This window comes from Primulina tabacum, chromosome 5 (assembly GCF_025594145.1).
Source record: "Primulina tabacum isolate GXHZ01 chromosome 5, ASM2559414v2, whole genome shotgun sequence".
Classification (NCBI taxonomy): domain Eukaryota; kingdom Viridiplantae; phylum Streptophyta; class Magnoliopsida; order Lamiales; family Gesneriaceae; genus Primulina; species Primulina tabacum.
In genome coordinates this window covers 1,571,066-1,595,286 of record NC_134554.1, presented here as the reverse complement: position 1 = coordinate 1,595,286, position 24,221 = coordinate 1,571,066, and the positions used below count along the sequence as shown (strand labels likewise).

The window sequence follows — 24,221 nt, the reverse complement described above, 5'->3', positions numbered from 1 at the left end:
TGTGCAAATAAATTATTGGACAAAAATATTATTCTCTCAATCCAAGACCAAGACTATCGCATCTGAATGGGGTGTTTTAGATTTCATATTTATTTAATGAAAAACCACAAGTTATGCTTGTGTGCTTCAATGTGTATGAATATGCCCATTGAAAAGAGAAAACCCCCAAGAAAATCAAGAAAACATTTGATCAAGTAGTGATACAACAGCCATAGCAACCCCCGAATCCAACCCGGGCCTAACGCTCAAGACAAAAACTTCTAAACCAAAAGACACGCCTCCCGCCACATCGTGTTTCCTCTTGATCTCCGCAACGACCCTTCTGGATTCTTCCAGAATCTTGCACATGCGATATTTGTACGTCCCCTCGATTGTGTATACACGTTTCTTGTCGTATATCCCATCATAAACGTATGCAAGAACTTTCGAATCTGTTTCCAAAATGTTCATGTTTTTCTTCACGTAGAAGATAGGTTTACTCGATGAGCTGTTGCGAGATTTGCCCACTTCGCCATCATAGACTAGCCAGCTATTGCAATCCACCAGCCTCAGATTCTGCAAATTAATCAAATCAAATCAAAATACATAGTCAGATTCGTTTGAAATTACTAGCTAGAATTGGAAAATTGAGTTGATATCTCTTGAATTCAAAATCATTTTTCTCTAAAATTAATTCCAGGGCTTCATATGATTGATTCTCTCAGGCTGATCACCCACAATATTCCGACATAAATTTTCTTAAGTAAATAAGATAAAATCGCAAACCAATGGCCATAATATATTTATATTGGGTTTCAAAATTTTGAACTAAATATCAAGAAAATTTATATTTACCCGGCGACGACAAATGGTGAAAATGGGGTTGCCGGTGCCATCCATGAGTACAATTTGGTCGGAACATCCTCTGTAATTATCGACCCTGTACACTAAATTACCGTCGGATCCAATCACAGGTGAATCCGTTGCAATTGAAAACAAGCGATTTCCTCCAAACCGTTAGAGAAATTGTGCAGTCTTCAGTATCATAATTACTCTCATGATTATGATCCTTCGTCCCTTCTTCTAATTGTTCTGGACATTGGTGGACTGTTCTCGATAAAGATTTCAAGAAGCGAAGCATTTTTCTGTGGTTCTCCTCTGATTTTTCTTCAATAGTTTGAAGGGTAAGTTTTCCTGTTTTACTCGCAAGTGTTTGGATATTTATTGGCCAAGACTCCAGTCCATGCACTGTATTCTGGGGCCACGAAGTCAAATTTTTTTTATAAAATAAATAGAAAAGGATTGGAAGAAACCAGAAAATTAAATTGTTTTAATAATATATTAGTAACATTTTGGCTCTGTTTTACTGACACGTAGGAAGGTCTTTTAAAATAAAGGCACGTCATCCTTTCAGATTTTGAAAGTGTTCATTTTTTACGACATTATGCATGCATGCTACGTATATTTCACCTTTTTACTTGCATACGAGTATTTTACTATGTTGTTGATCAATTAAGCACACACATTCAACCTATTAAAAATCAAAGTTTTTTCTTCCTCAATATTGTCATTGATCATCATCAACAAAAAAGTACTGTTTTTTTTAAAGGAAAACAAAATTTCACTAACACAACAGCAAATCTTGCTTTAATTACGTACAGTCATTCTAATAATCAACGGAATTGCTTCCTTGTATAAAATATCCCCTTCCATTAAAGCAAGCTCGTGGGCGACAAAAAAGATATTGTTTTGAAAATTTAAAACTCCACGCAAATAATTTTCTAAAAAGTAACTGAAGAAAATAGCTAGTCATGGTAAAATAATAGATAAAATTGCTTTTTCGAGTTCATATGTTCTTTTATTTTCTATTTTAGTCATATATGATATTAAATTTCAATCTTAGTCAAGTAATTTAAATTATTGACAATTTTAGTTATTTTTTTTATCGAAAGTGGTGTAGATGTAATCCTGCTCATGTCAACATCATGTCACATTATCGTCACAACAGTGTTGCATAAGTATTACGCCGAAAAATGACTAAAATTACAACAAAAATAAAGATAATTAACTAAAATTGAAATTTGATATCATAAAAGAGAATGAACAATGATAGATTTTGAGCGAAAAAATGCAATAATATCCACCTCACAATTAACTCATCATAAGTTTACCTAACAGCAGGTAAGAAAAAAGGGGGAACTAAGGTTATTAAGTTCCTAGCGAGTTGATACTAGAGAAGGGAAACACTATTGTTATCAACACACACACACACACATATATTAGCATATATCTTTTTTCAACATAAAAACTCCTATAAAATGATTTTTCATTCCGACTCGATTCATGAAAAAAATATTACTTTTTTTATGACAAAAATATTATTTTTCATTGTAAATATAGATCAGGTCAAACCGTCTCTCCGGATACTTAATACTTTCTCAAATATATTTAAGTACTGATATTAACTAATTAATCCAAAATCATATGTTATGTTGATAAAATATTGATTTATCAGAATATTACGTAAAAATATATTTATATATCCGTAGAATACATTGAACACCAATAGCTTTCTTTTGAAAATATTTGGTTCATCAATGATAGAGACAAAAACTTGTGTGAGAAAGTCTCACGAGTCGTATTTTGTGAGACAGATCTCTTATTTGGGTCATTCATGAAAAATTAGTACTTTTTATGCTAAGAGTATAACTTTATTGTGAATATCGGTAGGGTTGACTCGTCTCACAAGAGACATACTCCAATGTAGAACATGATTAGTGTAATTTTATTATCATATAGTAATATTTAAGACGCTGATGCATCAAAAGAATCTTTAACACAATATATAGGGATTTGGATCCTCTTCTGTGTCGAAAACACATCATTTGGTGATGTGCATTTTTTTACACGAGATGATCACGTGATCATCTTGTGGACATCACGTCATATGAAATATATTTTAAAAGTTGCCAGATTAAACGCGATAATCATCTCGTTAAAAAATACACATCACTTGGTGCTGTGTTTTCAACACAGTAGAAGATCCAAATCGAATATATAGCTAAGATCCACCTCCACCGTTTCGGTTTTCCCCTTATGAAAAAATGACATATTTAAACTTGAAAATCTGCTTATTTTTTTGTTGCAAAATTAATGTAGGTTTTATTTTATCGAAAAATTTCATAAGTTCACTAATATGTATTTATTAGGTCATTAGTAAAGTTAATATATCAATATGCTATTTAACAAGAAGTTGATGTACCAAATTTTTTTTTACTCTTGTATCATTTATAGTTAAAGTTTATAATTTTATCAATTTTAAATTAGAATTCCTATACATAAATATTAATTGTTAAATAAAAAAAAGAAAGAAAATTCAAATCTACAGGAATAACTTAGAGTTAGGAGAGAGAGAATAAAAAAACAAAAAACAAATCAACCAGTACATGATGAGCATAGATTCCCCTGTCGTTGAGTTTACAATTCAATCGCTTCTTGTTAAGCTTAAAAATTAACAAGTTTCGATTGTGCTATTGCGGATAATTTTACATCATACATAACGTGGACCAGTGAACGGATTTAAACTTGTTACATTAAGCATTTGTCATTAGATTAAAAAATATAGTTATTAATCAAGATACAATTTTATTTTTTTATTTTTATTTTTGTCAACACAAAATGCATCTGCTTGGGTTCTTGTAAGTCGGGCTATTAAGCTCATGAATCTGAAGAAGTGCATATCTATCTGTTGGTGTTGTCTTAAATTCATTAGATATCATTCTTACCTTATTTACTGTCGACCTTGTCCCCAACATAAACCGTATTAACCGTTAAGATCTAGCGTCACTATTTTCTGGCTCACCTAGTAAACCAGATCAAGCGACACAACATCAACAATTTGATGCACAAGAACTTACGAGGATGTCACTCATCTAGTACTACTCTCACTCATGCACGTATAACCCAATACTATCCCCCAAGAAGTATAGAAAAATGCCTCTTGGAAGATGACTCATGACCTCGCTCTGATATCAATTGTTAAGATCAAACGCTTATCATTAGACAAAAAACTATGACTGTTAGCCAATGTGCAACTTTATTTCTTTATACTCGTGGTAGTACTGAGTGCATTACTTGAGTGCTAATGGGTCGGGTTGTTAGACTTATCAGTCCAAGGAGCTACATATCTATATGTTGGTGCTGTCTCATAAATCTTAAAGTCTTACAAAACCCTACCACCGAACATGTCCCCAACTAAGACAATATTACCCGTTAAAAAACTGATGTCATTCTTTTATGATCTCCCCTAACCAACCAGATCAAGCGACAACGTCAACAGTTTGACGCACACTAACTTCTCAATTCACATTCGTTCCATTACTACTATCAATTATGCATGCTTAACCTAAAAAATTGAAAATAATTATATTTAGATGTACCAAAACCAGAATTTTGTGTTCATGTTAAGATTCCAGAAGTGATCTAAGTACAAAAACCCGGGTAGAGAGATGGCACTTGTTGATAAAACAGTTAATTGAGATGGAGGAAACCATTTAAGCATAAAGCCACAATGTTTGTTTTTCCAAAACACATTAATAAACGGTAGATAGTGAATAGTTATTGTACCAGTTATAAAATGTTGTCTCTAAATATATAAAATACGTAAGTAAATAATTTATTTCGAATATTACGCAATCCTTCTCTATTAATTTATTTTTTTCCACCTGAAGTGATCCACTAAAGTTTTATAAGTCTACCTTGTAACCGGCGTCAATATACGGAATCTATTACCGAGAAATTTATTTGACTGATCATTGAAGAGCATGAGTGATATTAAATGAGCGTAAAAAACTGGAGTAGTCGTAATTATAAATTACCCAACAAAAATTGCCGTTTTACGATCCAACTTTTACACGTTAATGGCTAACAATGGCAATTAGGAGACGATTATGTTATTACCCTACAAAGTGTGGTGTACTATACTACTGCAGACTTTTTAATTTTTAAGATGAAAATGTAATTCCAAAAATGGAAACCTAACACGGCTAAATTAATTATTTTGATTAACCAACCACGACTCGATCCTTCTGAGTTTCTACTATTTAACCATTAAGTTAAATTTTTTTTATGGTAATAGTTTGATGACACAATTGCTTTTATATATATATATATATATATATATATATATATATATATATATAACATAGGGCCAACGAATTTAGCATCCAACAGCTGACATGACATCGAAATGGGCACATATTTCCAACAAAATCTTTTCAGAGTTTGGCTGGTCAATCACAACTCTCCGAACAAAAACTTTATTCCAATTCTTGCATGGACACGCGTACCGTGGTAATATTATACTTAATTTGACTCACTTTCCTTTTTTGGGAACTATACACATGCAAAATTGAATACATGGAATTAATTCATCACTCTGTCGATCACCCAATTAAATTGGTATTTCTTAACATGCTTCTGTAATAATTTTCATGTTTTTCGCCAGATACTAAATTTCATGTTTATTTCATAAAATCCAATCAAGAAAATGAAAAGAAAAAATTAAACATGGAGCGTGGATGGATGTGTGCATAGAGATGGATAAGGATGTAATTGTGATGTGAACACGGAAGATATCTCAATCATGTGTAGAGACAGATACACGTCGATCTGATGAACCGACCCACGTGAATTAATGATGCGCCAACAGCTAAGAATTAGACCAAACGTTACAATTATTTACCAAAGGGTCAAAGTTTCAAACCAATGTTTCACGAATGTTACATTCAAAGTAGTCGTACAATGAAAACGTGTCACGAATTTCAAGTAGTTAATCATGATGGATCTGAACATGTAAAAATTCTCAATTAATTATTCTAGTTTAAGATGTCATCCTCTACCTATTTAAAAAAAATAAAAAATTTGTGTTAGACGATCACACGAGTTGTATTTTGTAAGACGGACGTCTTATTTAGGTCATCCATGAAAAAATATTACTTTTTGTGCTAAGAGTATTATTTTTTATTGTAAATATTGGTATGATTGACTCGTCTCACAGATAAAGATTCGTGACACCAAAACAATAATATTGTGCTACACAATTGCTTCCATATGAAGATTTTATGAAAGTAGTGCGACATTTCAAAGAAATAATAATAATTTAATGTCTGATAAATGAAAGTGATACATTGAACAAGTTCGAGGTCCCCCAAGGCCAACGATGATAATAATTCCTCGAGAAAAATAAAGACTTCAGGCTCTTCCATTTATGATGCTCAACGTCATTGTCCTGTTATTTTCATCTACATGTTCCTTGACCAGAAAGTTGTCGACAATCTTGAATTCAGACTGATCTCTGGAAGACAAAACTGTGTAACAAAAAGAGGAAAAATGATAATGAGCACAATAAAACAAACGTGAAAGGACCCCTAAACCAGGCTCTTAATGATTCTTTTAACTTTTTACCCTTTTCATTTTTTGCCCGTATGTATTGTTCCCACTTCTCAAGATAGATTACTCTTGTCATGAATCATATGTAATGATCAATTAATTACACACGTACAGACAGCTAATCTGAGATCAACTCACAGCAACTTCCCACCATTTTTTGCTACCAGGAAGCCGGCGCTATTTAAAGTAACTAATTTTGTATCTGTTGAGACAAAAATGCATAAAACATGGTACAAATTACACCACACTTTCTGAAGTTTTGCCTGATCCTGTGTTCTAAATATTTACCTTTTGGAAATGAATATGTTCTCCTCAGGATTCTGAAGCTCAGAAGGAAATACTTACCTCAGCTAAATCTAGCACAGGTCTGGACCCCTTGCTTGCAATGTGCAAATTATGAGCCAGAAGCTAGTTTAACCACGAGTTGTGCAATTTGTCTACAGAGTCTTCACTCTGAAAGTAACCTCTATGTAATATAAATCTTTTTAAATGCTAACAACGGATCTAAAGGGGCGTACCCATGGTCATTTCTTCACTTTCTACTGTCACTACAGGAGATGAGACTAGGATGTTTTAAGGTCAGATCTGGGCAACAACTAGGAGCGGAATTAATAGTTGAGGTTCTTGAATTTATCAAGGTGAATCACGTTACTTCAGCTGGATTAGACCAGCCAAAACCATATTCATTTAAATTTGAATTCACTCAACATGGTCATGATATAGAGCAGCGGCTTTTAGAAACTCAACGGCCAAACTTTATGTCTACCAGAAACGTGGGGGAATTAGACCAGAACAATAATACCTGTAGCTCAAGATTCAGAGAAAGGGGCAATGCCAAAGAAAGCAAATAGGAAACGAAATGCTACCAGTTTCCGCATTGGCTACGAGGTTCTTAAACAACATTTTGGGAAGAGACTTGAAGATGTGGCTGAAGAGCTATGTATTAACTAAATTTGGATTACTTGTCTTTTTAGACCCGGCTGCGTTCCTATATTCGCAGTTGGCAAATCGACATTAAAGTGTGCACGTAGAGACTGGCATCCATAGATGTGGATGGCCGTCTCGAGAAAAACAAGAAGAGCCCATTCCTATTTGAAGCAACAAACACTACACTCTGTTCAAGGCAAGGGTTCATTTCCCAGTTTGCCTGTGCGCCAAAACTTGGAAAACATTGATTATTTTACAATGCTCCGTCCGGAGACCAAAGCACTGATTATAAATGCAAAATTTGAGGACGATGGACAGTGGATTTTATTAACTTGTGATGAAGATTTGCAGCTGGGATTGATGACTTTGGCATCAGCAGGTAAAACTCCTATCCAAGTGCAGGTTCAATCGATCTGCGCTTGAACTCTTTGTGCTTCTTATTTCGGCGCCGTCGTATAGAGATGGAATAAAATTCTAGGACAAATTCATCGGATCAAGAGTTTTCGTTGGCCATCCTTTTTTTTTTAATAGAGTCAAGATGGGCAATTGATTATAAATAAAGATGGGGATGCGACTCAATTTCTTTGAAAAACTGACAAATGTAAGATTACTTAATTTCTGTTTCCTTGAGCTTTAAAACATACGCGACATATTATTGTCCACGCTTATTTATGTTCATAGCACAATTAATACCAAAGCTTGGGAAACCTGCAATGGTTATTTCACAATAGATTTCAATTTTCTTTATAAAGAACTAAATATTTCCAATAAATTCGCCTCGTACCACAACACCAACAGTACAAAAATTGAGAAAATTTATTACGATAATTCTATTTAGCTTTCTAATCAATTGATAATTACGCTAGTTACGGTTGACCTATGAGCTAAAACGCCAGAGAATTTGATTTCTCCTCGAGAATTTTACCAAGTTAACATTATTTTTTGGATGTTTCTCTAAACAATTTAATATCGTGCAAGTGATTGTCAATTCTTCGTTGCGCACAATTCTATAAAATACAGGATATATCAATGAAACGAGTACAATAATTTAGTTAAGCCTGAGTCAAGAAGGTTATAATCACGTTGTTAATTTGTAATAAGGAACAAACCCAATAATTTAGCCCATAACTAAAGTTTTACCTATTGAATTTCCAGTAGAGTAAGTTGCATTTTAGACTCCAATTTCAAATGTTGATTTTGGTCACTCAAAAATTGATGTAGGAATAATTCACAATACTGTGGATCAACCATTAGTTGAGTGCAATGAACAAACAGACAATAATCATCGTAAAAGAATATATATAGAAGCAAAATTGTAAATTCAGAAAAACCAGCCATTGATATTTCAAAGTTTCTGCTGTACTTGATATTTCATATTCTGCCGTCAGTATCTTCATATCATCTATATGTCGTCCATGCGGCACTTGAGTATATGAAACACACACAAACATTTGGTACACAGTTTGTAGCACTCATTTGCAAAAACATAATTTACAGGTGGAAGTGCAAATGGGCTACTTATTTCAGAAGTAATCCACATTGGGACTCGAACAACGTGCTTTCCAGGATTTACACTGTCATGGCACCTTCATAATCATACCCAAAAAGACTTCCAGAAAAACATAACACAATATCCATTCACGTGTAGCAGTGTGGAAATCGTACCTGGTCACGTATTACAGGAAGTAGGATAGTTGTTCCTTTTTCCTCGAACCACCTTCACCATAGCATTCGTTCCATTGCTTCAATTCATTCATTATAGAGCCCTCAGCTGCAAAACTAGCAGCAACCTGTGGCAATATGGATAGAGTTCGTCACACACGAAAAACAAATTGGACGCAGTGTCTCTTATCATCTTCATCAAGATGTCTGGAGATTGGAATAGATGCTTCCTATCAATGGTTTACGACGTTCCAAACCTCAAATTATTAGTGGCAAACACAAATATAAACTAAATAAATAAACTAGAATTCTAGTATGTACAGAACAATCTAAAGGGAGATCTATCTTCGCAAAATTCAACAACTTATGTGCACAATATAATTTTTTTTTGGAGCTTTCCACTTTTCATACACTATCCACAACAATGATAAGACTATCAATATAATCCTATCACAAATCTTGGGTGATTGACGACAGGAGAATGAATGGCTGTCAGTAGTAATGTTAGGACCAACAAATGAAATTAATGGAAATTAATTACAAAGATACAACTTATGTGGCAATTTCTATCAGATTGATGAGGAAAAAACTGAGGCGCCAAGTTCTGCCATGACGCACTTTCTTGAACTCCACAATAGGCAACGCGCAACCAAGTTTTTCAAATTCGCTTTACTGATGGGTCTCAAATTTGGCACCATCAACATTGGCAGGTGCACGTGCAGCAATGAAAGCCGTGTTTGGTATAACATGTTTGATGGGGCTTTTTTTCAAATTTTACACGACATGGTAAAAGTTCTTTTAAGGGAAAACTTAGAACTACCATACCTGATTTTTGGCTTCCTTAAAATCTTCCATGTTCAGTGGCCTGATATTGATTGCTCTTTCCTTCTTATCATATCTAGTAGAAACATCTTCACTTCCCCCCTCAGCTATACTCTTCTTTTTCTGTCAAGTAAAAAGCATTCGAAAAGTTGTGAAAAGACTGAAACCAATTCATAACGAATAGCTTTCAATAAGTAAACATCTTACCTGAGCTTTTAGCCTCTCCTGGTGTATTAACTCTCGTACTGGTCGATACGCAGCAGTAATGCACAAGTTCTATTTAATCAACATTTTGTCAGACATTGAAAAGATACAATTAATCTATACAGTAAAATCAAAAGCAGCTCAAGAAACCTTCAAATCACTTCCGGTGTAACCTTCTGTCATTCTTGCAAGTTCTTTTAAGTCTAATCCTTCATCCACTCTCTCTTTCGTCAATAATGTCTTTAAGATCTTTTCTCTGTTCTCCACAGAGGGTAAACCAACCATAATTCTGTAATAAGAGCAACAAAATTCTCAAATAAATGTGCAATAATATAAGAAAAACCTAATACCTGTGTATTGGCACTCATAAAGGTTGAGTATCTTAAATTACAAAAACGGATATTAAAAGATTTGAAACCAAAACAAAAAAACTGGAACCTTGACCCCGTATTTTCTTCTAACCCAGTAAATTTTTTAAACAATGATTAATTTTGAAATATAGGTATGTACCTTCTCTCAAAGCGTCTAATGATTGCTTCATCAAGATCAAATGGCCTGTTTGTTGCGGCAAGTACTAGTATTCTTTCACCAGGTTTTGACAATAATCCATCCCAGTGAGTCATGAACTCATTCTTTATCTTCCGCATGGCTTCATGCTCCCCGGCTCTATTTCGCTGTCCAAGCATACTGTCAACTTCATCAATGAATATTATTGTTGGTGCGACCTTGGCTGCAAGAGTAAATAAGGCTCGAACATTCTTCTCATCTTCACCGAACCACTTAGATGTGATAGTAGACATAGAAACATTAATGAAACTAGCTCCGGCTTCATTAGCTATTGCCTTGGCCATCATAGTCTTCCCTGTGCCAGGTGGTCCAAAAAGCAATATCCCTCGGCATGGCTTCAGAAGGCCTCCTTCAAAAAGGTCCGGTCGTCGAAGAGGAAGCATCACTAGTTCCTGGAGAGATTCTTTGATCTCGTCTAGAGCACCTATGTCCGCAAATGTCACCCCAATTTCATTTGCTGGTATGACTTCTGGCCTTATACGCTTCTCGAATTCATTGTCTGGAGGATCTTCCTGGTGGAATATAATAAAGAATGTGCTGCATGTGAGAGAGAGAGGGAGACTATGCAAAATTTGCATTTACATATGGTTGACATAATTCAAGCCAAATTCCCAGTATTCAAATCTATATTTATATACCTATAATAGTGTGGATACTTGAAAAAAATTTCAATTGTGAATTACCCTTCACATGTTTTCTTATTTTCGTTATCAAGAAACATATGTGGTAATTTCACTTAGTCTATTAATTAATAATTAATACTAATTAACCACATTTTATGGTTATTTAAAAAGTGTGGATCATTGATTTATTTTCCAATCCAATCCAATTGTGAAAAACCACAAATGTCCTTATTAATAAAAATCCAAAAACTCATCAAGGATATATATGTAAAATTCTAACAAATTGTTAATGAATTATCACTACAATTACATTGATTGTAGTAATTATATCATTTCAAGAATAAAATGTAACTCCTAATTAATTTTCTCAAATAATTCATCTTTATACTATCTTTAAATGTTTTATATTATTAGTTTTCTCTCTACATCATATCTTATTGTTTTAATGCAAATTTGTAATTATATTTTTAGTGCATTTTCTAATTAAGTAATAAATTATAGTGTCACAAGAAGAAATATGAAAAAATTAATTATATATGCAATAAGTAGAATAACATGATAAGTATATAATAATATGAAGTTTAATACTAACACATTTTTTGGTTTTTAACTAAGAATTGAAAATAAAGAGTATAATAAATTATTTAGGAGAATTTTTATCAATAAATATGAATGTTAATATATTAATAATACATAAAATATGAATATTTTAGAAGAATTCAGACAATTTAGCTATAATAAGAAATTTAAAGATTTTAATAACACTTTTTTTAAAAAATTATATATCAAACAAATTTATACATTTGGTAGCATTTGCTAAAAATGTTTAAGATTTACATAATAAGAGTTTAAAAGGTAAACTCGACCATGGTTTTCAGGAACACTGAAACTAAAATCAGAACTAATATTTCTTGACTTTAGTTCCAAAATCAGCTATCATAATATATAAATTTAAGGCATAACTGTTAAACAATTAATTTCACTGTCTCGCATATTGTATAACTATTTTATTTAATATTTAAAAATGGATGATAATAGCAATTTTTTTAAAAAAATATATGTCAGAAAAATTTACAAATTCAATACACAAAATTTGGCAGTATGCGATTTTTTGATTTATAATTTAAAATTTTTATATATGTTTTTTTTAATTACTTATGAAATTTTTAAAAAAAATTAAAAAATCTACAATCAAGCGGGTGACAGAAATATTGCATATAATTTGACTACGATACAACTCTAAAAATCAAAAACAAATTATTTCAATGTTCAATACTGCGACCTATTTTATATTATTTTTTTTTTTTTTGAGAAGAGACAAATAGTTTGAAATATTCAATGTACATACATATATAAGTACTAAACACATACAAATACATTATATATATATATATATATAACACAATGCTGATATAAAATAAATTATCTATGATATAAAACTAAAAACAAAAGGTAAAAAGTTCTGTAGGAAGTTAAATATTTTTAAATTAAACATTATGAGTTATAGTTTACTATTAATATTGATATTTCATTAGTTTTGATAATATTTTGATGAGACGAAAGTTATTTTTTACTATAAAAAATAATATATGATACAATCCTTATAATAAATATAAATTATAACGATTATTTATTAACATCTGTCCAAGTATTAGATCTTTTACATATGATATTTTAACATCTTTATTTATTTTGAAATCAAACTAACTAATTCAGCAAATACAACAAAATAGCAATTTTTTATGCAAGTTTATTTATTTGGTTATATTTCAAATTTTTATGTGAAAATCATACTAGTAGTTTAAAATTTATATTTAATAATTATTCTATGAGTTTATTAGATTTTATTTGATATTTGCCATATAATCTTATTTAAATGTGTATTTCATTACATATGTTAATTTATTTATTATTTTAAAATTATATTTAACAAGAATTTAATAATCATCGATGTAGTTTATAAAAGATAGATTCTGGATAAAATATTATTTATCTATGATATAAAATTCTAAAAACAAAAGTAAAAAAATTATGTAGGTGTTTAAATATTATTTAAATTAAATATTATGAGTTATATTTTACTATCAATATTATTATTTCATTAGTTTTGATATTGTTTTGATCAGTTAGTCGTGATATTTTAAATTGATAATTTTTTATCATTAGTGTGCTTAATTTATGTAAATTATGATTTATGTATTGATAAATTCCACAATTTGATTGATTTTTAGTTTATTACGTTTTATACGTGGTGTTTGGATATATTTTTACGAAAAATTGTTTCAGTTCATTTGTTCTATATATTATGCTAATTATAATTTATTATATATCATAAAATTAACAATTTGAAATTTAATTTGGCAAAAAGTTCAAAAAAAAATTATATAAGTACTTAATTAATTTATTCGTCTATTTAACAAGAGATTAAACTCAAATAAATAACAAAATGATTCAAATTATTTTTTTAGAAAATCTAATTTTTTAATTTTAACATATAATTGTTATTTACGTGCATCGCAAGTGCTTCACGCTAGTATAGATAAAATTAGGGCTGCCATCAGGCATATTAAGATGCTGCCTTTTACAAGTATCATTAAATGTTTAAAACGACCCTTGTTTTGCAGAATACAATATCAGCAAAAAAAAAAAGGAATAAATTAAACGATATTTGTAGCTTCAGAAGGAACCTCCTAAATCACATGAATACATGGAACTGAATGAAATGCCTTACTGGAGTTTTTGAAGTTGGTTGGTCTTCACTCTTGTTTTCATGTTCAGTAGTTTTGCTTGTTGTTTCTAGCCTTGATCTTACAGCTTCACCATCTGAAGTACCCTACGATTTTGGGCCCCTCGTGATCAACTAAAAATATTCCATCTGATCTGTGATATAAACACTGCTAACACTAGCTATGAATTCAAAATAACCAACCTTCGATGTTTCAGCTTGGGCTTCAAGCTTTATTGCATTATTTCCAGAAGATTTACCTTCCTGAAATATACTCAATCCATGGGACAAACTAATTGAAAGGCAAAAAAATAAGTCAGGGCATTTTCACTAGGTTATAAACTTTAAGGTACAGAATTAAGAGGAAAACAGTCCACCTTGCGGATGATATAACAAGTTTCCCGTTTCTGTATCCAAGTTCCTTGGTATTCATCAGATGGTAAGAAATAGCTGACACCACAATTTCTTCGATAAAATTACTAAGAACTAGTGTGTCAGCCAAACATATAGAACCCAGGTCATCGCAGTCTAGGTCATTTGCAGAGAGCACCTCAATAATGTGATTCCTGTTGTCCTGATACTGAATCATCTTCATATCCTCCTCCAGCTGAGAATTCCAGCTTACAAGACGATTTTCATCTTTTGGGGGTCTAATTTCAATGTTGTATGAGAAAACGGAGGATACCTTCTCATCTACTAATCTATAATCATTTTCGGGGGCAACAATATTTGAACCTAGGATGAGAATGGATCCAGACAATTTCTTCAACATTTTCTGGAACAAGATAAAAACTCTCTGCGATTTGCATAGAAGTTTCTCGACATCCCTAAGATAAAGGACAATCGGACTGACTTTTGATACTTTAATCAGAACCTGTCAGATCACCACTAAATTGTAACTACAGAACCTTCTCAAGTCCGATTGCTAGCAAGGTATTAAACTGACCATTGTAACTTCGGAAGTTTATCTGAAATAAGAAACTTTTACCTTGTAAAGTGTCTGTATGAAAAGCTTATCATCAAAACACCAGCTGCTTGTACGCTTGAGTGGAGCTGAAAAGAAAAAAGAAAAATGTAAGGCAAAAGAGAGCTTGAAATATCAAACATGAACCATACAAAGCAATTCTCAACCAAGCATTTTAGGACACACCCAAATACTCATTCCTTCAGACATTTTCACTAGAACTTACGTTAAGACACATGAATACCTCAGATTAGGGAATAGGGAGGTGCTGATGGCTAAATCAGCACCTGATATTAAAAACAGTGTTAGTAAAGAAAAACAAAAGAGACCCACATAAAGTGATTTTTGAAGGTGAAGGGTGTTTATTAATTGCTCCATAAATCAATGATATTTCCACAGGAGAATTTAGCAGCTGTAGACAATACTTACATCCCAAAGTTGCATATTTTAAGATGATCTATATTCTTCAAATATTAGATTTCTAAAAGAACTGATCTCACAAATCACAATCGATCTATTTCCACAATTGTAAGAGGAAAGATTCAAATGTCGGCCTGATTGAAATCGACTAACTTCAGTAGCACTAATACCCTGATGGATGCAATGCATGCTTGTAAAGTTTTTTTAAGGAAAAGCCAAAAAAATGGTAAAATGAGAAAAATACAAAAGATAAAGATACATAACAATTTTGAAAATTACATTTTTGTAAACATACAGCAATCAAAAGGCAATAGATGTACATTTTCGTAAAATAAATAACAATCAAAGGGCAAAAAAAGGGAGGTTGGCCATACCGACCATTAAAACTTTCACAACAGAACACCTTAGACACCTATTAAATATACACTCTTAAATTGTTATTTGTTACAGCATGTTGGGTTTTACGAATTAAGATTTCGGTCCAAAAGTTTTATCTTGGTGAAATTTGTTCCTAGACAAAGAAATCATGATCTGTTATCATCCTTCAAAATCATTAAGACCTGAAGTCGTAGGTGCACTGGTTGAACCAATGTTGTTCAAGTTTGCTGAGGCGGAGAAATTTCTTCGAAGCTTTGCAGCAGTCGAGCCTTCGTGTCCACTGCATAAACAGAAGCATGTTAACTAATGTAACTTACACAACTAGTAGAACTTAATAATTTGTACTAAAGCATATATCACGCACTTTGATCCAAGATCAAGTCCACTGCTTTGCCTGCGTAGTTTGCCTGAAAGGGAATAGAATTATTGATTGAAAATGGAAAACAGTAACTAAACGCACGAGGAAAAGTGGAATTGAGAGAAACATATACAATATTTGCAACAAATTATAACACTTTCCCTTTAAAAGATAAGTGTTTTAGTAGTTAATAAGATGCCGGGATGCCATCTCGATTGAGAATTTATTTATTTTGAAGAACTTAAAATGCTGGGGGAAATAAAGTTTTCCTTGATGCAGGGAATAGTGCCTCTACTTCGCATATATCATCAGCAAAAAGGTGATATAGAACATGCATCGTACTTGAAATATGTTGGATGCATTTGGGATATTTTAAACACATATATTTGGCATAATAATGCAACATACCTGTATCTTCCTCGGCCTGTTGAAGAATTGAAAACGACCCAAATAATTCAGATATTCTTTCCAATGTTGTTTCGGATATAGACCTTTTAAAAGACTACAACAGAGGTGTTAGCAGAAGGGAAAATGTAAATTTTTATGCTCAATTTGCGACTAAAGCCTGGAAGCCAGTTTTATTTCCATCCTGAAAGTGGAAAATAACTGTTGTACTGATATTGGACCAGCGGTGATGGAATATTTTCAACGAACTTACATCTTTTGCATTAGGATTCCCGTACTTGCCCTGAATCTGTAAAACCAACAAATAATTGATCAATGGACATAAAATCTAAGATGATGCCTACACGTCATCAGAAGTGAAAACTCAAATTGTTCCTCAACTTACCTTTAAAGAAAAATCAGTTACATCTAGCAACAGCAACTTGGCTTCAAAATACCGAGCTAATGCTTTAGCAAGCATTTGCTGATACAGTTCTTAACAACATGGAGGAGGCAGTCACATAAGTCCAACAACATGTACCAGAAAAGGGATGATGAAAATCTTTAAGAACAATTTAAGAGCTTACCAGCAGGTCCAGAAAGCAGTATTGTTTGACTTGCAGGAGATAGATTCCGTGTGTGCTTGGCGAAGTCACCTTTCTTCAAATGAACAAAAGCTGCACTAGTCAATAAGACCCTTGTTTGTTCACTGCGATCATAAAAAGGCAAAACTATCTTAGGACGCTCGAATTTCAATATTAAAATGAGATAAGATGCTTAAATCATAAAAAAAAAATTATCTATAAAAAGAGAAGAACTAAATTTAATGAATACCGAAAATTTCAGATCAAAGAGACGTAACAGACGTTAGACTTGGGACACTATATCTGCCATACAATAGCATATCATGTTTCCTTTAGACTTTTGTCTCATTAAATTAAGACAAAAGGAAGCATTCAATAAAGAACTACAGATACCAAAGGTGACAACCTTTCAAATTGCTGTGGCTACGAGCAGCAGAGAGTTTCTATAAATGCTAAGTTGGTCCAGCACAAGAAAACAGACTCTGGGTATGGTCTCACTCTCACTAGAATTGTGACTAATCACGACTCAAATTTTCGTCACTTTGTTCAATCTCACAAAATTTTTCGTCTTTTATCATTTTCTCTTAATCTCAAAGAAAACAAGGTAGAGAGTTCAAGTGAATCGAACGAACACATATTAAAAATAAGAAACCATTTCTTTCATGCTGGTTATCCAAATACCAAAGGTTGAGCCTTCACAAAAATAGCTTCCATTCTAATAAATGGTAAAACGGATTGGATTAAAAGATACATCTAACTGCATTTACGCAGAGCCAATCTGGAATCAAGGATGTTCTAGGTTCGAAACAGAAGGTAGAGTTTTGTTGGGTGGTGGAAATTTAACCATTGATTGACGAACAAGAGTACATCCCAAAGAAGTAAGGCAGCATGATTGTGATATGAGTAATAACCATGCAGGCCATGTCCTTACATAACATGCTTTATGTTGATATTTGCCACAACCCAGCATTATATAATTCGGCACAGTATAAACGAGGGCAGGCACCAAAGATCAGGAATTTGATTTGCTTTTTTGTGTTGAATTTGATTTGATTTTCTTCTGGACACAAGTAAACAAAGTTCACAGCTAAAATACATGGAAAATGCAGTAGAAATTAGCTCTTCGTTGCCAAAAACCCGTTTCTTGGAAAGCACTTGATGAGGAGAAACACTACAAAATCCAGCCATAGTGCCAGAATACGAAGCGATGGCCATAAACAGTTATGGACATAATTTCATAAGAATCTATTTTCAGAGTACACAGACCGTGGCTTCCATTTCGTGTCAATTGAAATAGAAAGGATAAAAAGTAGTTCACATGTTTGTATTTATGTCAGAATAACAAACAAACAAACAAACAAACAAAAAAAGCAAATCAAATTCGGTTACTTAATCAGTGTTCTCATTTTTCCGGCTGAAACATGATTGGGAAAATGTAAACATAAAGGACAGCGATCTACTAAATCAACCTTAGGTAGTACGGAAACTGATCGAAGGTGACATTGCTATCTCTTCCGTCAACGATGAGACTTAACATCTCCTGCTCCATTACATGCGGCGTAACACCGGCAGACGTCGAAGCCCCACCGGCCCATCTGCTGACGGTTTCAGATCCCGAAGCCAAACCAATACCCACTCCTACTCCTATACCCACTCCCAAAGCCGAGATTAACATATGTTTCGATTCCATTTCTCAGAAACTCTCACGCTCCACAAAATTTCAAACAAGACCAAAAAACCAGCGCCAGAAAAAAAAATTCACCGAGCAATTCTTTCCACGTCTTGCACTAAAAAAGGGTCGCGTAAATGTGAACTTATATTTCCTCGTAGGAATAACCAATTAACGATGGTGAACGTGAATTAAAACACGGCAAGCAGGCGACGCCGTTTTACAACTCATTCATTTGGCGGTGTAAGCGTGATTAGACGGCGGAGAGGGACAGTTGAATCAGAGCACCGGTGGTGGCGAAGGCGGTGGTTATACATTAATCAACGGTTTCTCCCCCCTTTATCAGGCTTTCTGAAACTAAAGGGCCGGGTGTTTGGGACCCACTACAGAGTGTGACGTGAAACCTTCGAACGGCTAGGATTTGCACCGAGTTGCCATAGTCGTAATACGATGACACGTTGATTTATTCTCCGCAGCCAGTCAGCTTATAGGTTTAATTGGCGTGAAAATTAAAGTTTGCCTGAGCACGTTTAACTCGATTGAAATAATAATTTGATTATTAATTTTTTTTTAATTAGGATATGAAATAGTATTTAATAAATAATAATAATAATTTTACATAAATTATAATTTTGAATCATTAAAAAAATGATATTTCATTTAATCGTTTGATTAATCTAAGATAAATAAATTCAATTAGATTAAAAATTAAAATTCAAGGAGACGGTTTTCAAATTTATAATGAATGGACAAATTGAGTTGGTAATGCTTGGACACCTATCTAAGTGACGGGTCGGCTCCCCAATGGTGGGTTGTTTTACTCTTATACACCGGCGACTCCTTAATAAAATTCTCGTACGCTTTGAAAGTTTTCTGGAAATCTGGGTATAGTCTTATATTATATATGGTGTTTTACTTTTTATTTATGGATAGTCTATGGGTTTTAAAAAATATATAAAGTACGACCGTTGCTTTGATGACGGGTGGCGTGGCAAAAGAATGGATAAATTATGCACCAGATGGCTGCCTCAGAAGGATGGACGTGGTACAAAATCAATGCATAAACTCCACTGTTTCATGGTCTTGTGCGCCGCGCTTGCACAGCCAATCAGTCTGGATATCTATTTTTGGTGCTGTGTCCGCGCACCATCTTGCGTTCCTTCGTCTTTTTCGGTTTTAATTAATGATAGTTTGTGAACCAACCAAAAATCCATGATTTCTGCTACGTGGGTTGCAGCAACTTGCATGCCGCGTCACCAATTTATTTATTTTCCCCTACACTTGCTTAGCAGTGAGAAAGAAGCAGGTTTTGATCAATTATCGACGTTTTATTATAATTTCAGTAAAATATGTTATAATCGAATACTAAATGTTTACATAATTGACTTCTATTTCGGAATTGGGTTATAAGAATTTAAACAGTCCTTGATTACTATCATATTTTTGAGCTACTATTTCAATGACAATTTACGGTACAAGTTCCTGCTTTTCTCCATTAATAATCTCGTTTCTTCAGCCACAGAGAAAAGCAATGAAACAATATAACAGATGCAGTCACTACGCTGATGAATAGAGATTAGAGTCTTTTCCAAATAATCTTCTGGCTCGACCCTTCACCGAGCCTTAATATAAATGGTCGATTATCTCGACTGAATCCATCCAACTTCGGGTATCTTGTTCATGATCGTTTGCAAACGAGCCCGTATAATTTGAAGAGAGCCGTAGCCCAATAATCGCCTCCATAACGGATTGATTATCTGTTCTCCATCTTTTCTCAAGGATCCCAGGCGAAAGACCATATAGAGTATAGATTAGCATATGAAACAAAAAACAGTTCTTTCATTTCATTAAATCCAGGAATACAAAGCCATTCCACAGACTGTGCAAGAGCATGGAGGGTAATAGATTTCTTGACCTCGTATAAGTTACACCCATCACAACCCCGAGAAATATCAGTGGCAACATTCTTTGTACGTTAAAATGTGCCAGAGCAAAGGCTGCTGAACTGACTAAAACGGAGCACCACACTGGCATGTATTTAGTCAAGGAAGGTAGAAGAAAGCCTCGGAATACGATTTCTTCCCAGAGAGGAGCACACACGACAAGTACTAGTGCATAAAGAGCCATTGCAATTGGATCACGTGCCATTATAGACTGCTCGACACTAGAGAGAGTGAGGGGTGTGGAAGGCAGAACTGGTGGTAATAGATCGAGGTTGAACTGAGAGAGACGGTTCACTAATGGGAACATGGAACACCCAAGCAAAACATCAAATATCCATTTTCCTTTAAGGGTAAATCTAAACCACTCCGATGAGAGGGGACGGAATCGAGACAAAGAGCGGTAAAGGATTAAAATTCCAGCTAGGCCTTCGGTTACGTCTGTTAGAAGGCTGAACAAAGCTTGCCCTCTGAAGGTCAGTGATTCTCTGCTGAAGCCCGTAATATGTGCAGCAAATGGAATCATCCACGAACCAATGAACCAGAATGACATAATCCAGAGGAGTGTAACCTGCATCACCAGAAAGTTTCACTACATTGTTCCATTCTAAACAGAACACTATCCTAAATACATATTAAATTATGAATCCCACTATTACTGATTTGGCGTCAATTTGCAATTATACTATTCAACGCTGAAGCAACCTTGGCTGCTGAGGAGACAAAAGTAATCATACAAGAATCCAATAGCATCTCTGTCGAACCATACTCTAGTAAGAGAGTTTGTGAAGAAGCAAGCTTCAATCAATCATTGTTCACTGCAATTTATTGTATCAAATAAAATTTTATAGAGCAAAATTCTAGGCAGAGGCTAACAAACTTTGTAAGAGAGTGCCCTAAAATAATTAGGTTCGTCAAAAGACAGTTATTCTTTGAATCAGTTGACAACCTTAATGAAAATCCAAGTACCAAAGTTAGCTGTCTCAATTCATACTTGTGCAATCGATGGAAAAGAATAAAGATCCAGATATTACAACAGATAAAGTTTCTAATCAAATGGAAAAATCACAAATTTATTGCGGAATACCAAATTAATTGTATCTTATACGCAGCCAACTAGTTCTTGCAAATAAAACTCAAGCAACAAACCACAGTGTATATCTGGAGCATCGTGTTCTCCCAGGAGAACTCAAATATTACAATACCCAAAGCTGATTTTTTTATACTAAAACTTGGATATATGATGTACCCTCTTGCAGCCAGGCAATGGCAAAGCAATAGACAACTGTCATTTTTCAAACATGACATTATCACAAGTGGGAAAAGGATCTTACTTGAAGGATGGTCTCTGCAGTCCATGGTACAGTCCACCGTCTCCCAATCACCTTTAACAGTGCATCTACAGCCTGCAAAAGAAAAACAATGGGTCACACCCTTACTGTGTTTTTCATTTTCCTTGATATGCTCAAACAGCCATTTGTTTACTCTAGAACAATGAGAAACGGCAAGTCATATTATGCAAGTTCTCATGGTCCATGGTAAATAAGCAGCAACAGGAACAAGATAGCAAACCTCAGGAACAGCCAAACAAAGGAAAGATATTACTTACCTCTCTAAGATTTGTTGCCCAATTTCTTTTTTCAATATTTGGTTTGCTAATTTCTGACTTCTCAGACTCGTGTGGGATTTTCTCGCCCGAATCAGGGTTTGGGGAGCCAGATAAAAATTCTTCATGCCGAAAGCATGAGATTTTCCACTTCTACATACAAAATAACCAATTCATCAAAACACTGTATGAAAAGGTCCGTGATATTCTTCATACTTGAGAATCGCAATGTAGCATACAACGATACTTACGCCAAACGAAAAATATAAAAATTATGATAACCAAGTGATGCACATTAAGAAAGATTGTAAGTTTAAAGTAATTATAAGCTCCAAGAAAGATGCTGACCCTTTTAGTCAACCTGGAAGAATGGTTTTTCTCTATCTCAAAACATATACTATATTAATGCAGATAGGCCTACGACAATTATATTTGATCAACCACTGGATTTTTAGAGCTAATATTAATCCAGATTTTCATAAATAAAACAATAATGAACTAAAACCAGCTCTAAGTGCATTCTTATTCATAATCACAAATCATAAACACATGCATACACTAGCATTTTGATGATCATGTGCGTGATTTCATCAGATGTCCACATTGGCTCCACAATGAAATGTGGAATGACTATTAAACTTAAGAGATTCTCCTATTTAGAAAGCTGTCTTTTGAAATTTGGATTCTTCTTTTGAGTTAAGGCTTAACATTGGTGCTCTTGTTGAGAGTAGATGGAGCAGAAATTTCGACCCAAGAAAGGGTTATCATTTGATCAGTACCGGTAATATGAAACTGTCTTCAAATAATGGGATAGATTAAGATGAGCGCACCAAAACAAATAGCAATAGCTCAGTGGAAAGCCATCCAGAATAAGCTCGGTGGATGCCACCCTAATCCAGGGGTGGAAAATGTTACATATCCCATATTCTTTACAATAAACTGTTGATAAATGCAGAGTGACTAGTAGCTTGTGCTCTCATGGATTAAATGCAATTCTTACGGCTAAGTCAATTAAATAGAAAATTCAGGAAACTAAACGAATTCAAGGCACTTAAAGCTATCCATTAATAATAATACTAATAATAATAAAATTCAGTAAATATAGAAGTACATAAATAAATACGTAGTTGGCTATAAAATCTCAGCTCATATCCATACTTAACTTTCCGATTTCACACATCTGAAATCAACCACGCGCACATAAATCCTCCGGCAAACAAAAATTTCTAAACACAATAAAGCAAAGGTTACATCTTCACAAATAATTCACCTTGGTTGGGAACCTGCGATTAGGTTCAGACACAGGAAAGCTCCACGAGTGAGGAAAAGCCGATTTGGCGGCGAATTTCAAAGCTCTACATCTATGGCTCGAAGTTGAAAGTACGGGGCTTTGCGGCAGATATTGGTAGCTCAGCATCAGATTGCACTCGGGCTGGCGATTAATATCCCTAAATTTCGGGGCTGATGAATTGATTGCAACCATCGATTCTGTGCATTTTACACATGAGGAAACCCTATTTTGATTCAATTCCGTTTTGGGTTCTGTGTCGGCGTTTTAATGGTGCCCACGACATTTTCTTTCGAGAGTTGAAGAAGAGAGAGAACCTGTCTTACTCTTTTGGATCAATGGTTAGGACTTGGAGGGAGATAGACGCAGAATTTTTCTTACGGATCATATATTTATTTATTTTTTAAAAAGAATATATTTATTTTTTTATAAATTTATATTTACAGATTGGAATAATTTTTCATCTCCAACAAGCTTTGTATTATCATTTTGTCATCCAAAAAAACTAATTTTAATTAAAAAATTATTTAAAAATTGAAAAATATAGGTAAATATATATATAAAAAACTTTTATTAGGATATGTCAGTTATAGTTTAGATAAAATTTTATTAAAACATGTTTTCACGATATTTTTTAAAAAATAAAAAGGAATGAATAACTTTGTAATTTG

The 24,221-nt window shown here is 33.6% G+C and overlaps 3 protein-coding genes across 5 annotated transcripts; all 3 read right to left on the bottom strand.

Moving 5' to 3' along the window:
* LOC142544539 (protein LURP-one-related 17-like) lies at nucleotides 1-1,168 on the bottom strand. The gene is given in 3 exon segments (XM_075651581.1): nucleotides 1-555; nucleotides 835-951; nucleotides 953-1,168. Coding segments are annotated over 3 exon segments (666 nt in total). The 5' UTR covers nucleotides 1,121-1,168; the 3' UTR covers nucleotides 1-174.
* A 7,488-nt stretch (nucleotides 1,169-8,656) lies between these two features.
* On the bottom strand, nucleotides 8,657-19,169 carry LOC142545313 (uncharacterized). Of its 3 annotated transcripts, none has more exons than XM_075652425.1 (17): nucleotides 18,517-19,169; nucleotides 17,051-17,172; nucleotides 16,870-16,958; nucleotides 16,738-16,773; nucleotides 16,488-16,581; nucleotides 16,086-16,128; nucleotides 15,904-16,001; nucleotides 14,948-15,012; nucleotides 14,337-14,833; nucleotides 14,164-14,251; nucleotides 13,966-14,067; nucleotides 10,555-11,123; nucleotides 10,195-10,333; nucleotides 10,048-10,116; nucleotides 9,844-9,963; nucleotides 9,022-9,146; nucleotides 8,657-8,942 (listed from the first exon to the last, which is right to left on the bottom strand). In XM_075652425.1, the coding sequence occupies exons 1-16, from the start codon at nucleotides 18,735-18,737 to the stop codon at nucleotides 9,033-9,035; spliced, it is 2,466 nt and encodes an 821-aa protein (XP_075508540.1). In that variant the 5' UTR covers nucleotides 18,738-19,169; the 3' UTR covers nucleotides 8,657-8,942; nucleotides 9,022-9,032. The 3 variants fall into 3 exon arrangements, with proteins under 3 accessions (XP_075508540.1, XP_075508541.1, XP_075508542.1); XM_075652426.1 differs by having other exon boundaries at nucleotides 8,657-8,930; XM_075652427.1 differs by lacking the exons at nucleotides 17,051-17,172; nucleotides 18,517-19,169 and having other exon boundaries at nucleotides 8,657-9,146; nucleotides 16,488-16,570.
* Nucleotides 19,170-20,182: 1,013 nt separating this feature from the next.
* LOC142545312 (uncharacterized) lies at nucleotides 20,183-23,922 on the bottom strand. The gene is made up of 4 exons (XM_075652424.1): nucleotides 23,533-23,922; nucleotides 22,266-22,415; nucleotides 21,991-22,062; nucleotides 20,183-21,227 (listed from the first exon to the last, which is right to left on the bottom strand). Exons 1-4 carry the CDS (start codon nucleotides 23,743-23,745, stop codon nucleotides 20,556-20,558), a joined length of 1,107 nt encoding a protein of 368 aa, XP_075508539.1. The 5' UTR covers nucleotides 23,746-23,922; the 3' UTR covers nucleotides 20,183-20,555.
* Between the last annotated feature and the right edge of the window lie 299 nt (nucleotides 23,923-24,221).

What these genes read in the sequence shown, in the direction of transcription:
- LOC142545313 (XM_075652425.1), bottom strand. Translation starts at nt 18,737, where the DNA reads ATGGAATCGAAACATATGTTAATCTCGGCTTTGGGAGTGGGTATAGGA. An exon ending in AACCAACTTCAAAAACTCCA is followed by an intron (nt 11,124 to 13,965) that starts GTAAGGCATTTC and finishes ATATTCCACCAG; the next exon opens with GAAGATCCTCCAGACAATGA. An exon ending in ACACCGGAAGTGATTTGAAG is followed by an intron (nt 10,117 to 10,194) that starts GTTTCTTGAGCT and finishes TTGATTAAATAG; the next exon opens with AACTTGTGCATTACTGCTGC.
- LOC142545312 (XM_075652424.1), bottom strand. Translation starts at nt 23,745, where the DNA reads ATGGTTGCAATCAATTCATCAGCCCCGAAATTTAGGGATATTAATCGC. An exon ending in GGGCAACAAATCTTAGAGAG is followed by an intron (nt 22,063 to 22,265) that starts GTAAGTAATATC and finishes TTTCTTTTGCAG; the next exon opens with GCTGTAGATGCACTGTTAAA. An exon ending in CTGCAGAGACCATCCTTCAA is followed by an intron (nt 21,228 to 21,990) that starts GTAAGATCCTTT and finishes CTGGTGATGCAG; the next exon opens with GTTACACTCCTCTGGATTAT.